This window comes from Spermophilus citellus (assembly GCF_964194105.1).
Source record: "Spermophilus citellus genome assembly, chromosome: 12".
Taxonomy (NCBI): Eukaryota; Metazoa; Chordata; class Mammalia; order Rodentia; family Sciuridae; genus Spermophilus; species Spermophilus citellus.
In genome coordinates, this window is record NC_138198.1 from 74,112,887 (window position 1) to 74,126,088 (window position 13,202).

At 39.5% G+C, this 13,202-nt stretch overlaps 1 protein-coding gene across 1 annotated transcript in view; it reads left to right on the forward strand.

The window, feature by feature from the left end:
- The window catches only part of LAMA1 (laminin subunit alpha 1), a gene marked incomplete at its 3' end in the record, with an annotated part of 152,632 nt that overhangs the window by 103,339 nt on the left and 36,091 nt on the right, over positions 1–13,202 (forward strand). The window contains exons 31-39 of the mRNA XM_081263467.1: positions 517–603; positions 871–1,064; positions 1,869–2,011; positions 4,141–4,230; positions 6,267–6,378; positions 7,277–7,439; positions 12,139–12,349; positions 12,535–12,651; positions 12,773–12,936. Of these exons, the coding sequence (XP_081119593.1) occupies positions 517–603; positions 871–1,064; positions 1,869–2,011; positions 4,141–4,230; positions 6,267–6,378; positions 7,277–7,439; positions 12,139–12,349; positions 12,535–12,651; positions 12,773–12,936 (1,281 nt within the window). The remainder of the gene's footprint in view (positions 1–516; positions 604–870; positions 1,065–1,868; positions 2,012–4,140; positions 4,231–6,266; positions 6,379–7,276; positions 7,440–12,138; positions 12,350–12,534; positions 12,652–12,772; positions 12,937–13,202) is intronic.

The window sequence follows — 13,202 nt, forward strand, 5'->3', positions numbered from 1 at the left end:
CTTCTCTTCCCTCTGGCTTCTTCTCTGCCATTCACTGCAGCCAACGAAGTTCTCTTCTGTGTCAGTTCAGCCTTCTTCTCCCTGCTGTTTTTCATGCTTCACAGTCATTTCAACTCTTAATCACTTTATCACATGGTGAGCAGGTAACTCTCTGTGTAAATCTCAGAACAGGATCCGTTTTTATCTGGGATGCTTTCCTGGGTGACTAATCAGTTATAATTCCTAAGATTGGTCTTCTGCCCAGCCCTCACAGGACTGTCACTGGAAAGGGCTGCTTGAATGTCTTTTGGATGCAAGGTCTGAGCACACTTATATTAATTACATTTTTATTTTTCTTGGTTTTCCCCAACAGAGTTAAGCTCTAAAATACTTGTCTAATCATCTAATGTGCTCACTTAATTTTTCAAACACTATGACATGTCCCAATAGTCATAAATAAGTTCCTTATGAAAGATTCGAAGCTACATATCTGAAAAATTCAAGGAAAAATAAAAAAAAAAACCTACTCTCTTCCAGCTTTAGTCCCACTTGTGTCTTGGAAGGTGATGGAGATTTCCGTTGCGATGCCTGTACTCTGGGCTATGAAGGACAATATTGTGAAAGGTATGCCCTTGAATTATCACATGGAGATCACTAGGGACACCTAACATACATAGAATGCACTGGACATATTTGCTATCATGATTTGGGAGTCATTATCAATTTGCATGTGAGACCTCATGACTGTTCCAGGTCAGGGTCTCCTGAGATGAATATGTGCTTTGCATTTCATTTGGCACAAATTGTTACTGTCCTTGGGCAGGGGCTGCTTTCTGTATTTACTGACGAGTGTTGACTGCACTGTCTGTGCCTGATATCTTCCTTTTATAGGTGCTCCTCAGGCTACCACGGGGATCCTCAGATACCAGGTGGCAGTTGCCAGAAGTGTGACTGCAGTCCACAGGGGTCTGTTCACAGTGACTGTGACCGCATCTCTGGGCAGTGCACCTGCAGGCCAGGGGCCACGGGGATCCGATGCCACGAATGCCAACCGAGACACATTCTGGTGGAAAGCAATTGTGTTTGTGGGTGTTTTTTGTCTAAATGTTTAAAGCTACATTTCCCTCTCCAATGTTAGCTTTTATAGGAAAGAAATGGTTATAGTGACCTAGAGTGTCAACAGGAGACTGAAAGGTCTCATTTTATTTTATATTCTATATTATTATTTTAATTGAGCATAGATGGCTGTTGCATCTAATGAAGTGAATTTGTAAGCCAAGGCAGGAGTTCTAGGATACCATCATTGATACCCAAGGCAGCACAGAAATTTTATCTCAATAGTTCAGCTGTATTAATAGTTTGTTCTTGTAGTGGAACCAAGGATCAGTCATCCCAGGACAGGAAACACCACCGTGGGGCTGTTATTGGTGTTACCCAAATCTCACTGTAGCATTACCTATTTCCTCCATTGTCCTTCATTTACATTTGCCAAGGGAGAGTCTGCAAACTCTCTGAGTAAGCCATAGACCAGGCTTTGGAAGGAGTCCTGGGATTGTTGCAGTTGGCCTGAGTTATAGACGAGCAATAGCACTTTAAAGGTTGAGGAAGTATAATGACCATACCAGAAGGCACTCCTTTCAGTGTAATCCCAGAGATGTCCCTTCTCTGATCTGAGTCTCAGTGCAACCATATGAGAACAGGGGATTGGCAATTGTATGGTACTGCCCACCCACCTACAGCAGAAGTAAAATGAGTTTAGATGTCGTGCCTGGGAACTTGGCATGTTCTTTGCTCGTATTGTTGACAGAATGGCTCATACAACCCATGGACACAGGGCAGGCCACTTTGTGTTAACTTTAAACCTCTCTCCCTTTTTCCTTCTCTCCTAGCTTGTGATGATGAGTGTGCAGGTGTGCTGCTGAATGACTTGGATGATGTTGGCAATGCCATTCTTTCTATGAACCTCACTGGCATCTTCCCTGTCCCACATGGAATTTTGTCAAACCTGGAAAATACAACTAAATATCTCCAGGTAGGTACTAAGAACACAGAGGCAGACATGTGTCATGGAGAGATAGTCAGTGGGAGTAGTAGGAGTGTTCTGTCTGCCCCCCAGTGTAGGAGCCTCACTTCCATCATCCCCCACTGGGAGCTTTCCACCATTGCCTTGAAGGTGACCAGTGACAGGGACTCGTCATCTCACACCTGTTTCCCTGGGGATGGCTCTATGTTTTGAGACTTGCTCCTTAGGGACCTCTATGCAGTCTGCCCCCATGGTCCTTGTTTTGCCCCTTGGAATAAAACAAAGATCCCTTGCTCCTCTTTCGACAGACTTTGCTTATTTGAAAACAGTCATCCTAATACAAATACAAGAAAGAAATCTGGACAGTATCTTCCTTAATGTTGGTTTAGGCTGAAGAAGGATGATATTCTATTAAGTATGTCATTCTTAATTGAAGTTCCAAGGCACAAAAGTCCTCCCCTAGAAAACTGTTAAAGTTTCTGGGAATAAATCACACTTTAATGTTTTGTCAACAAGGTCTGGTGCCGCAGTCTGGCTGGAGCCATTTGACAAAAGAAAGAACTTTATTTTTAGAACCGCACTCGAAAAACAAAACAGCTCCTCAGGAAAAACCTTCAGAGCCCAACTGCCACCACCGGCTTCCCACAAGCCTCTCCACCTCCCCCACTCTTCCTGCTCTTGAGGCCGATTTGCTCAGTCGCGTGGGCAGAGCCAAAAAAGTCCCCCAATGAGCAGCTCCGTGGTCTGAAAGGGCAGGGAAACAGCCCAATGAGCATCACCGCAGAGGAGCCAATCAGTTGGCAGCTAGAAGTTGCTGGGGCCGCTGTGAGCCAATCATCAGCTGGCAGCTGGAAGTTTGCTGGGGCCCCTTCGGCTGTGGCTCTTAACAGTCTGGTTAAAGGATGGGAAGTTAAGAGATTGATTTAGTAAATGACACCCACCTCTGGCACTTTAAATTTTCATGGGAAGAAAATGTGATTGATACCTATACATTAGAATTGTGCTTGATACCTACACATTAGAATTTGAGATCTTTACTGTGTGATGCAGTAATAAAAAGGATAGTCATTTCTAAATGACTTTTGTGAAATAAAAGCTTTTCTCAGACTTACTATTTCCCTAGACATGTGACTGTGTGTTTCTGTACATGTAGGGATGTAGGGGTGAGTCTGTGATCCACTCTCCTCTAATGGTCCTTCCTCTAATGAAAGCAAGGAAAATTTAGGAAACCCAAAGGAATGTTTTAAAATTATTTTCTCTCAAATAGCAAAAAATATCTTGGGAGGATGAGAAATTATCCATTTGAAAAAATCTAAAATATTAAAAAATATTTAAATTTTCTTTCTAACTACCCTATATACAATCAACAAATTCTGTTTTCTGCCAGTGTGGGCCCCTGGGGTATAACTGCATTTTAAATTTATCAAGTGACATGAATACTTGATTTAAATTTTAACTAATTTTGAATTTTTTGTTCCAATTTAAAATACTTGTCCATCCCTTGAAATAACTTTTTATGTTTATGCAAAGTATCCAACAAAAGTTAAGAGTGTGAACTCTTGTTATTTTATATTATTTGCCATCACAGAGATCTTGGGAAAGTTATTTAACCTCCCTGAAACAGTAATATGACAGCTTCATAGGAATGTTGTTAGGTTTAAATAAATTCAAACAAGTAAAGAAATTAGTGTTGGCATAAATTAAGCACTTAATAATTATAAATGATTTTGTTTATTGAATACATTTTTTAACTTTTTGGCAATTGTAGTTAAAATTTATGACTTTTTTTTTTTGGTACTCAATCCCTAGAACCACCAAAAAAAAAAAAATTATGACTTTGATACTGAAATAAAGCCAGACCTTTTATCTAAGAAATGCAGCAATCTCTGATTCTGCCTAACACACCAGACTGTAAATTTATGTCTATGTGGGAAATACAAAGCAATGGGTGGCAGTATAGAATCATGTAGCTATAATTGAAACTTAAGTGAATGTGGGCTGCTTTATTTTTAAATGACAACTTCATGGAAAGAGAACTTCTTTCTGTGAACAAAAAAGGGGGGGGGATTAATAAGTGATCTTTGTTAAGAATCAGAACTTTGTACTTTGAAGCACGGTGATGTTTCCTTTGTTCCCAGGAATCTTTATTAAAAGCAAATACCCAAAAGAATTGGGCAGGGATTCAACTGGAAGGTGTTGCAGAACAGACAGAGGACCTGCAAAAGCAGGTAGGTTCTTGGCACAAAGACCAGCTCCCCACCCAGCCCTCCTCCCAGCCCTCGTGAGCCATTGCCTTGTGACTATCTGGAAGGTTCTGATTAGGTCAGACCAGCCCCCTCTTTCAAGAGCTGCTCCAAGTGCTTTATCATCAGATTTTTTTCTAACCCTGACAGTTTCTGTGGTTTAGTGGGAAAAGTCTCCTGACTTACTTTTTGTCATCTCTGCAGAGGGAAGAATAAGGTGGTGGCTTTGCTATCTGACTTCCATTGTCTTTTCCAAACTAAGGGGTATGGGTAGGATTAAAAGTAGTCTTCAGGTTTCCTCCCTCTAAATTAATTTTATAACTGAGCACATGATGAGTACAAGGTCCTCCACTGGAGACCAGTAAAGCTTCCTGTGATTTATTGGGTGGAGATGGGACATAGCACAGACTCCAGTATGTGGTGTCCCCCAACATAAAGGCTTCAGGCAGGGATAGTTCTGATTTTAGGATTTTAGGATTTGAAGAAACATGTCAGCTTGTCTTATCAATAGGGAATTATTTATTCCGTTTAGTTCATACCAGAAAAATGATTTTTAGGGATCCTAAAATGTATCTCCTCATGAGTAGATGGCTCAGGAGGCCTATTGTCAAATTTACAATTTGTCACTTGTAAATTTCTCAACATACACACCTAGAAGCCTCTACACTAAATGAAAGTATTAGTTTATCATCTGTTAATTTAGAATTCAGGATAATTTGAAAAGAGTTTAAGGGTTTAAGTGTAGGCTTCGGCAAACAAACATTTGGTAGAAAGTGATAAGCTGATCTTGATAAATTCTGTCCATTAAAGAAGATTCTCTTTGGTCATGACTAGAAAACACTTTAAATCCCTGTCTGAGTTATGTTGTATTCTTGGAAATTACAAACAGCCTTTCATTTTACAAATTATGAAATTCTTCATTAAAATAATAGTTAAGGGCACCAAATCTCAGTCTCTGGGCTAGTAAGTGTTATTATAGTGTTATTATTACCCCAGTGTTATAGATGAGGCTTGGAGATGTGTAGCTCCACTGCCTGGAAGAATTGGGAATAACACCCAGTTTGCCTGACTCCTTGTTCTTAACTCTTAGGGACTCAATTTTCTCAGGTCATACGACTTAGTAAGGTTTGACTTTCTATATAGTTGTTGCTGATATATAGTCGTTTCTGATAGTCGTTGCTGCATAATATTTGGGTCAATGATGTAAAGATATGACAGAATTCTCATAAGATTATAATGGAGCTAAAAAATGTCTATTGCTTAAGTCTTGCTGTGGCTGTCCAATCATTGTAGCAAATGTGGTACTGCTGATTTAAACAACCTACTGTGCAGCCCCCAGTCATTTGTAAGTGTTGGATTGTGTACAGTGCATAATACTTAACAATGATAATATGTAGCTGTGAAACTCTTTCATCAATTTGCAGTAGTATACTTTTTCCTCTTAATACATTGTGTACTTTTATGCCAATAGCCTCATATATTTCATGTTACTGAGTCTCTTGATAGTGTCATTTTCCTTTGTGCTTGATTTAATCTCGTATAGTTTCTGTCCATCATGACCCTGGGAGCAATAGCTATAGAGTGTGTGTGCCTAGAGGCTACACCATGTAGGTATGTATAAACACACTATGGCATTTGTACAGTGATGAAATATCTCCTAATGATGTATATCTCAGACAGCATATCCTCATCGTTCAGTGACATGTGACTGCACTTGCATTCTAAAGTGAACAGACACAGGGAGTATCTGTGGTTTGATAGTCAGTTTTGCTGCTTGTAAAAATATACCATCTTTCCTCTCATTGAGTATTAAATTATCACATTAACCACTTAGTTTCCAGCCGGCATTAGCCTTGATTTACAAATAGTGTATACCTTCACTCTGTATCCTGGAAGATGGATGGATGGATAGATAGACTAGTAGTGGTTTTTTTTTTTTCTTAAAAGAGGCAATAACTGGAATACCAAAGCTTGAGTAGGATTTAAGGTCAAACTAACCCAGGACCTTATTTTTCTGTCAGCTCACTAGAGTGTTAACAAACAGCCAGCAGGTGAACAGGGAAACTCAGAATATCCTTGACCAGAGTCAAGACCTGGCCACATTCATCAAGAGGCTGCATCAGAGTATCAGAGGTACTATGGGAAGGTCTTGTGTGGGACTCTGAGCTAATTTGGTGGGAAGAGTCACAATCGCTTTATTAGATGTGTGAGTAGATAGATGCATGTGTCTTGTGCTAAGCTTCCTACAGCCATAGGACTAGAATGTTTCATCATTTGAGAATCCTGAATATCCAGGCCATAGTCTTCCACTGAGAGATTTCTTTTTTAAACAGTGCACGTTTCCTTTTTTATTTTCCATATTATTTTATGCCTAACACTTGGATCCGAATTCTCAAGCCCCATTATGGTAAAGTTGATATCCATTCTCCCAGAATGGAAGAAGGAAGAATTTGGGGTTTCAGTTTTCTGCCAAAGTACATCCAGCCTAGTAGAGTAATTCACATATTCCACAATGGGTTCCCCTTGGACTCTTGGTTATTTTCAATTTTCTGGCTACCGGAAACACATTTTTTGCTTTCATTTTTGAATTATAGTGTAAGAACTTAAAAAGTACAAAATCCAATGCAAAAAAAAAAAAGCTATATATGGCAGAAAGTAAGAAAATTATTAGAATAAAAAATGCTTAATAAAAAGAGTAGTATCAAATGTTGGTGGCTTCTGTACCCATGCCACCTATAAGGAAATGCCAAGGGGAACAGGATGACTAGTCCCTGCCCTCATGGAGTTTGTGGGTACTGAGGAAAACTGACATGAAGTCGACCAGTAATCCCAGCTTCAGGAGTGCTGTGTTAGGGGATGTGCAGAGCATGCTGGGATAGATGGGATGCCCTCGCCTGGCCTGAGTGGAGTGGAGGTCCTGCCCAGCCTAGGTGGACAGAATAGTCCTCACCAAAGAAAATTCTAAGTTCTTCCATTTAGTACTGTCTGCTTTTATGAGACTTATGAAATGATTGATGGATTTTCTCCGTAGAAATCCTTGAAAAGGCAACAACTTTAAATCAGACGTTGGATGAAGATTTCCAGCTACCTGATTCTACTCTTCACAATATGCAACAGAACATTTCATCTTTGCTGGAAATTATACAGAAAAGGAATTTCACACACTTGCACCAAAATGCCACCCTTGAATTCAAGTAAGTTCCTAAATATCATTCTCAACACCATCAAGTAGAGATGGGAAGGTGGACATGGGGAGAGGAGGAGGAATAATTGCAAAAAATAAAAATAAAAAAGTGCTCGCTGGGGATGGAATATTGTGGAAGAAGAGAAGATCCCCACCCGCACTATTATTAGGTATATGAGGAGATGGGTACTGACCCCTCCAAAGTAGAGGTTGTAAGTAGTACAGTCATTACAATCTGTCTTTGTGCTATGGTGAAATAGTTCTGGGTTTTTCTATCACTCTTGAATTACATTTCATCTATCAAAAGAGCGTCATGGTACTCTGTTTATTATAGATCAAGTGCAAGGGTATCTCTCATAGAAATAGAGTCCATAGGTATGCAGGCCATAAACAGACGGACATTACTCTGAGAATAACTGAGCTAGGTTCTACAAGCACTCATTGAAAATTACCATGTGAAATGACAGAGATCCTGAAGAATTATTGTGCCTGGTCAGGAGCTCAAAACTTCCTTCTAGGTTCTTTTCTTCATATTTTCATTAAGTTATTACTTGATGTATTAACACAAGTTGTACTTCTGCCAGGCTCTGATGAATGCCTTAAGGACTATATTAAATATCCCTTATTCTTTCTAGTGATATATTCAAACAATTTATGATTTATTTTGCAACTTTTAATCATATCATACAAGATTATTATATATTTTCCAATATGTCTGTTTTTAAATATCAAAGATTTATATATTGATAGTATATATAGTTCTAATTTTTCTCTATTTTTGCTTTTTTTCTTGTCAGAGTAGATATTAAGAAGTAGAATCATTTAGTCAAAGAATTTGGATCTTGAGGATTCCTGATGTGCATTTCCAAATTAGTTTCTAGAATTCATTTTTGAAAACAAGACACACATCTTCAGCAACCTGCTAGAGGGTTAGATTTACATCTTTCCTTTGTCATTTACATAATTTTGGCATTATTGTTGCTTTGTTGGTTGAAATATAAAATGGGGGGCTTGCAGTTGGATGCAGTTTGGAGAGCAGACTAGGAACCTACTTACTATGACATTACTTAGGACTTGGAGGGGTCCCTGAGAGAACCATAGAGTAGATGCCATGGGGGAGATCAGAGGATGGTGGTGTCCCGGGAGATGGGGAAGGAGACACTGAGGCCTCCTCTGTGCTGTACAGAGTGTGCTCCTTCTCTCATTGCATCAGTAGGTAGCCATCTTGGCCTTTCTAGGCAGAGGAGTCCCTATCTTTTAAGAAGCTTGTTAAGGATGGAGATTTCCAGTCCCTCCCTGGAATCCCCTGGCATCATTGTATAGGACCATCCCCTCCCATCATCATCCTCACATGGTCAGTTCATTCATGCATTTAGCAGGGGATTGAGTCCCAGGTGACAGGCATGGTGCCAGGAGTGGGGGACAAAGGACAACAATGAAGGCAGCTTGGAGTTCCAAGGGGAAAACTTCATTTTCTGAAGATGCAGTTGAGAGGAAGGTGAAATGCAAGTCAGCCCTGCCCTCTGTTTCCCTAGGCACCCCCTACCCTTCCTCCCCGGCTAGGCTCCTTTGGACCCCTTTCTCTGTCACTGTAGTTAATCTGTTTCTTTTTCTCTTTTCTTTTTTCTTCAGTACTTGGGATTGAATAAGTGTCTCACCACATGCTAGACCAGTACTCACCATTGAACTATATCCCCAACCCCCCTTTTTTAAATATTTATTTTTTAGTTGTAGTTGGACCCAATGCCTTTATTTTATTTATTTATCGTTATGTGGTGCTGAGGATCGAACCCAGGGCCTTGCACGTGCTAGGTGAGCACTCTTCCACTGAGCCACAATCCCATACCCCTCCCCAACCCTTTTTAAAAATTTTATTTTAAGTCAGGGTCTCACTAAGTTGCTCAGGCTGCCCTCAAACTTGCAATTCTCCTGCCTCAGCCTCCTGAGTAGATGGGATTATGGGCATGTGCCCCTGTGTCTGGCTTCTGTTTGGAATAAAGTTACTACTATACAGATTGTTGATTTCTCTGTCTAATACATAAGTGAAACTATGACTAATGAAACCTTTTTGTGTGCTCTTGCATATTTGAGACACTGGTTTCCACCTCTAGTATTGCAAAAAAAGGAAGGGAGGGAGAGGGAGGAAATCTTTTATTTAAAAAAAATTATATGAATTCAAAATGGGTTCTCCAGCTTCCACTCCACAATTTTACATGTATCATTCCTATATTTATACCATTTCAAATTACATGGATTATTTTAAGAGTTACCATTGGCTCTTCAATTATAATTCTTAGAAAATTAATGATATGCTTGTATAGGGCAATCCCATAGGTAAGCATGTTTGTGTCAGACCATCAAGCTAATTAGAGTTTCACCAGACTTACAGAATTCAGCATACAATTGAATTTGTGGCCAAGACTTATTGAGGATGCCCAGCTAAACCAGGAAAAAGGATGCAATGGAGTATGCAGAAATCCATGAAGGCTTCTTTCCAGAAGGGCTCCCTGAGCACACTTTTTTCCTAGCAGTGAAAATACAGGAAGGGGGGTGTGGTGTTTCTGCCCAGGGAAGCCCATGAGAGATGTTGCATCCATGATTCTTACTGGGACTTATTTTAGTCAGTTTTTTACTGCTATGACTAAAAGCCTGACAAGAATAATTTTAGAGGAAAAGTTAATCTGGAGTCTCAGTCCATAGACAGCAGACCCCAATCCCCAGGGCTTGAGGTGCGGCAGAACATCATGGAGGAAGGGTATGACAAAGGAAAGCAGCTCACATGATAATCAGATAGCAGAGAGGAGAGACTCCACTCGACAGATACACAATATATATTCCAAAGGCATACCCCCAATGACCCACTTCCTCCAGCCACACTCTACCAGCCTGCAGTTACCACTCAGTTAATCCTTTCAGGGGATTAATTCACTGATTAGGTTAAGGCTCTCATAACCCAATCATTTCACCTCTAACCCTTCTTGCATTATCTCACACATGAGATTTTGGAGGACACCTCATATCCAAACCATAATAGGACTGATCATACCTAGTATGTACCAAAACACCAGATTCCAAGAACGAAAGCAGTATCAGCATAAATCACCTTGCTTGCACAGTTGAGCTGGTAAGCCACTGTTATCAATTAGGGACCAGTGGCAATACTTCTAGGATTGCCAGGCCAGTGACTTCAGCCTGTCACATGAACTCATGTCCACACGCTGCAGATTATTGTTTGTAGTTCTGTTTCCCAACTATTTTCTACTCCAGTATCCCCAGAGCTATTGAAAGACATATCATTAAAGAAAAGTGTTCTTTTGCCAGATACCTTTGGGAGACACGGTGTCTGCTCCAGAGAGACAAGTTCTTTACTGCAAGTCTTCTCAAATCTTTTAGTGCATTAACATTTCCAAGGAGGGGCTGGGGAAATGTCATGTGGTTTCTTTCACTATAAGACTTTTCTCATGAAACCTGCTTAATGGTTCATGGGACAGTTGGATTATAAAGAAATAGTCTGGGACACACTGGCTTGCTGTACTAATCCAATGAATTTTACAGTATGAAGAGTGTGGAGTTTTTTGCTGTTCTTCCTGTGTTCAAGTCATTGGAAACTGAATCATTTCACCATGGTCAAGTCATTTCATAGATGGAAGTTGGACCCCTATTTTACATTTTCCTAAAGATACCTTATTTAATAACAAGAGTGATCAATCATGATCAAGTGTTTGATATATTGGTATTGTGCTTTCTATGAACTCTGCTTTAGTTTTGTTGTCTCATTCATAATACAACATCTTTATTATAATTAAAAATCATAAGTATGTTCAAAGAACTTCTAATGTTATTTCAGTGTCAGAGTTCAAAAATATTTTCTTGTGTATATCCTCGAATAATATTTTCTCTCATGTCTTAACCCAGTGATCTGATACCTATGAAAGCTCAGGGTAGTTTACAAGGTATTTTCCATGGAATTTTTCAAAGTTCACCTGAAAAATTGAGTTAGAGAATTAATGGGATGTATTTGGCCACTGCGAGGTGCGTAGTATGGAATTTTCATATTTTATGCAGCTGTAAATGCAAAATTGACTTAAATAAGCAAGTGGATAACACACTTATGAGGAAATAGGAAAGCTATTTTGACTTTCTGAAGGTTGCATTTATTAATGATGCAAAATATCTTTTAAGAAAATTGACTTGAAGGTTTTTAAAAAGTCTGTTTTTTAACCAACTTCAGAAAATCCTTTGTATCATATAAATAAATTGGTGAATTCATAGTGAACCACTGAATAGCCCTGTTCTTGAAATTTCTTGCCATATTATAATGAAACATCACAATTCCCATCATTGACACAGAATGTAGCTCTGATATTCTGAGTCTAGATTCACTAAGATGATTTCTTTTAATTACATGTCGAAAATATTTTGGGAAGTTTATGGAAAATAATGTGTTAAAAGTAAAGTATAAATCTGTCAGACCAAAAGCTGACTTAAAAAAACTGTTCTGGGCCGGGGATGAAGCTCAGTGGCAGAACACTTGCCTAGCATGCTCAAGGCCCAAATAATAGAAAAATAAAAAAAGAATAACTTTGATGTAGCACTCATGATAGCAAGAAGAAACTGGATGTGAACACATAAAAATTCTTTCCAGTGCATTCCCGAGATAAGAGCTTTTTTGTTCATTTACTTACTATGTGAAACATTTAATTTGCCAGGGCTGCTGAAGATTTATTGTCACAAGTTCAGAAGCATTACCAAAAGCCACAGGAAGAGTTGGAGGTATTAAAAAAAACAGCCAAAGGCTTCCTTTCAAAGCACCACAGTGAACTGAGGGCAGCAGAGGAGCTCCTGAGGGATGCGGAGACCAAGACCCAGGAGACCAACCGCCTACTGCTCATTGTCAAGGCCAATCTGAGAGAATTCAGAGTGAGTCTCACTAGCTTCACTAGTCTCATTTGGAACTGGTAACCAAATACTTAGAGGTCAACAGTATCATTTTTAGCTTCTAACAAAATGAGCCCCGAGTATTTTCAGTAGGTGGCCTTAGGCACCAAAGCTCCGAAACTGCCTTACTTTTATGAAACAACCTTAAAAGGTGATTTTTGCTGCAGGATAAAAAGCTTCGTGTTCAAGAAGAACCGAATTTGACCTCAAATCTAATTGCCAAAGGAAGAAGATTGATAGATGCGGCTAGTGCACATGGAGATACTACACAAAATGCTCTAGCAGTAAGTTAAAACTCAACCACAATAAAGCTTTCAAAGAATTCTCATACTACTCATCTCTATGTGTACTCAGACATTGTGAAATAGATGTACGTATATTTACAAAACTAATTTCTCCATGTAGCAGTTGGAGTATCACCGAGATGAGCTACTTCTGTGGACTGCCAAACTCAGGCAACATGTAGATGACCTGGTCATGCAGATGTCCAAAAGGAAAGCAATCGATCTTGTCCACAGAGCCGAGGACCATGCCACTGAGCTCCAGAGACTAGCAGGTGTTTTGGACCGGTAAGGTCACACACTTTGGGGAATTTCAGAAGTAGTGGCCCGTTGCTTAGAATAAGGACAGCTATTTCAATTGCAGGGGTGGATCACTCTTGTTTCTTTGTGTAAAAATAAGGACTCCTGTTTTATTTATGCCATAAGTCAGATTTCCTCTTATGTCTGCTCTTGTAGTTTACCACCAACATGATGGGAAAATGCAAACAGAGGCGGAAACAGAAGTGAAACAAATAATGTACTATAATATCAAGTTACTGAGGTTTTTGTAGCAC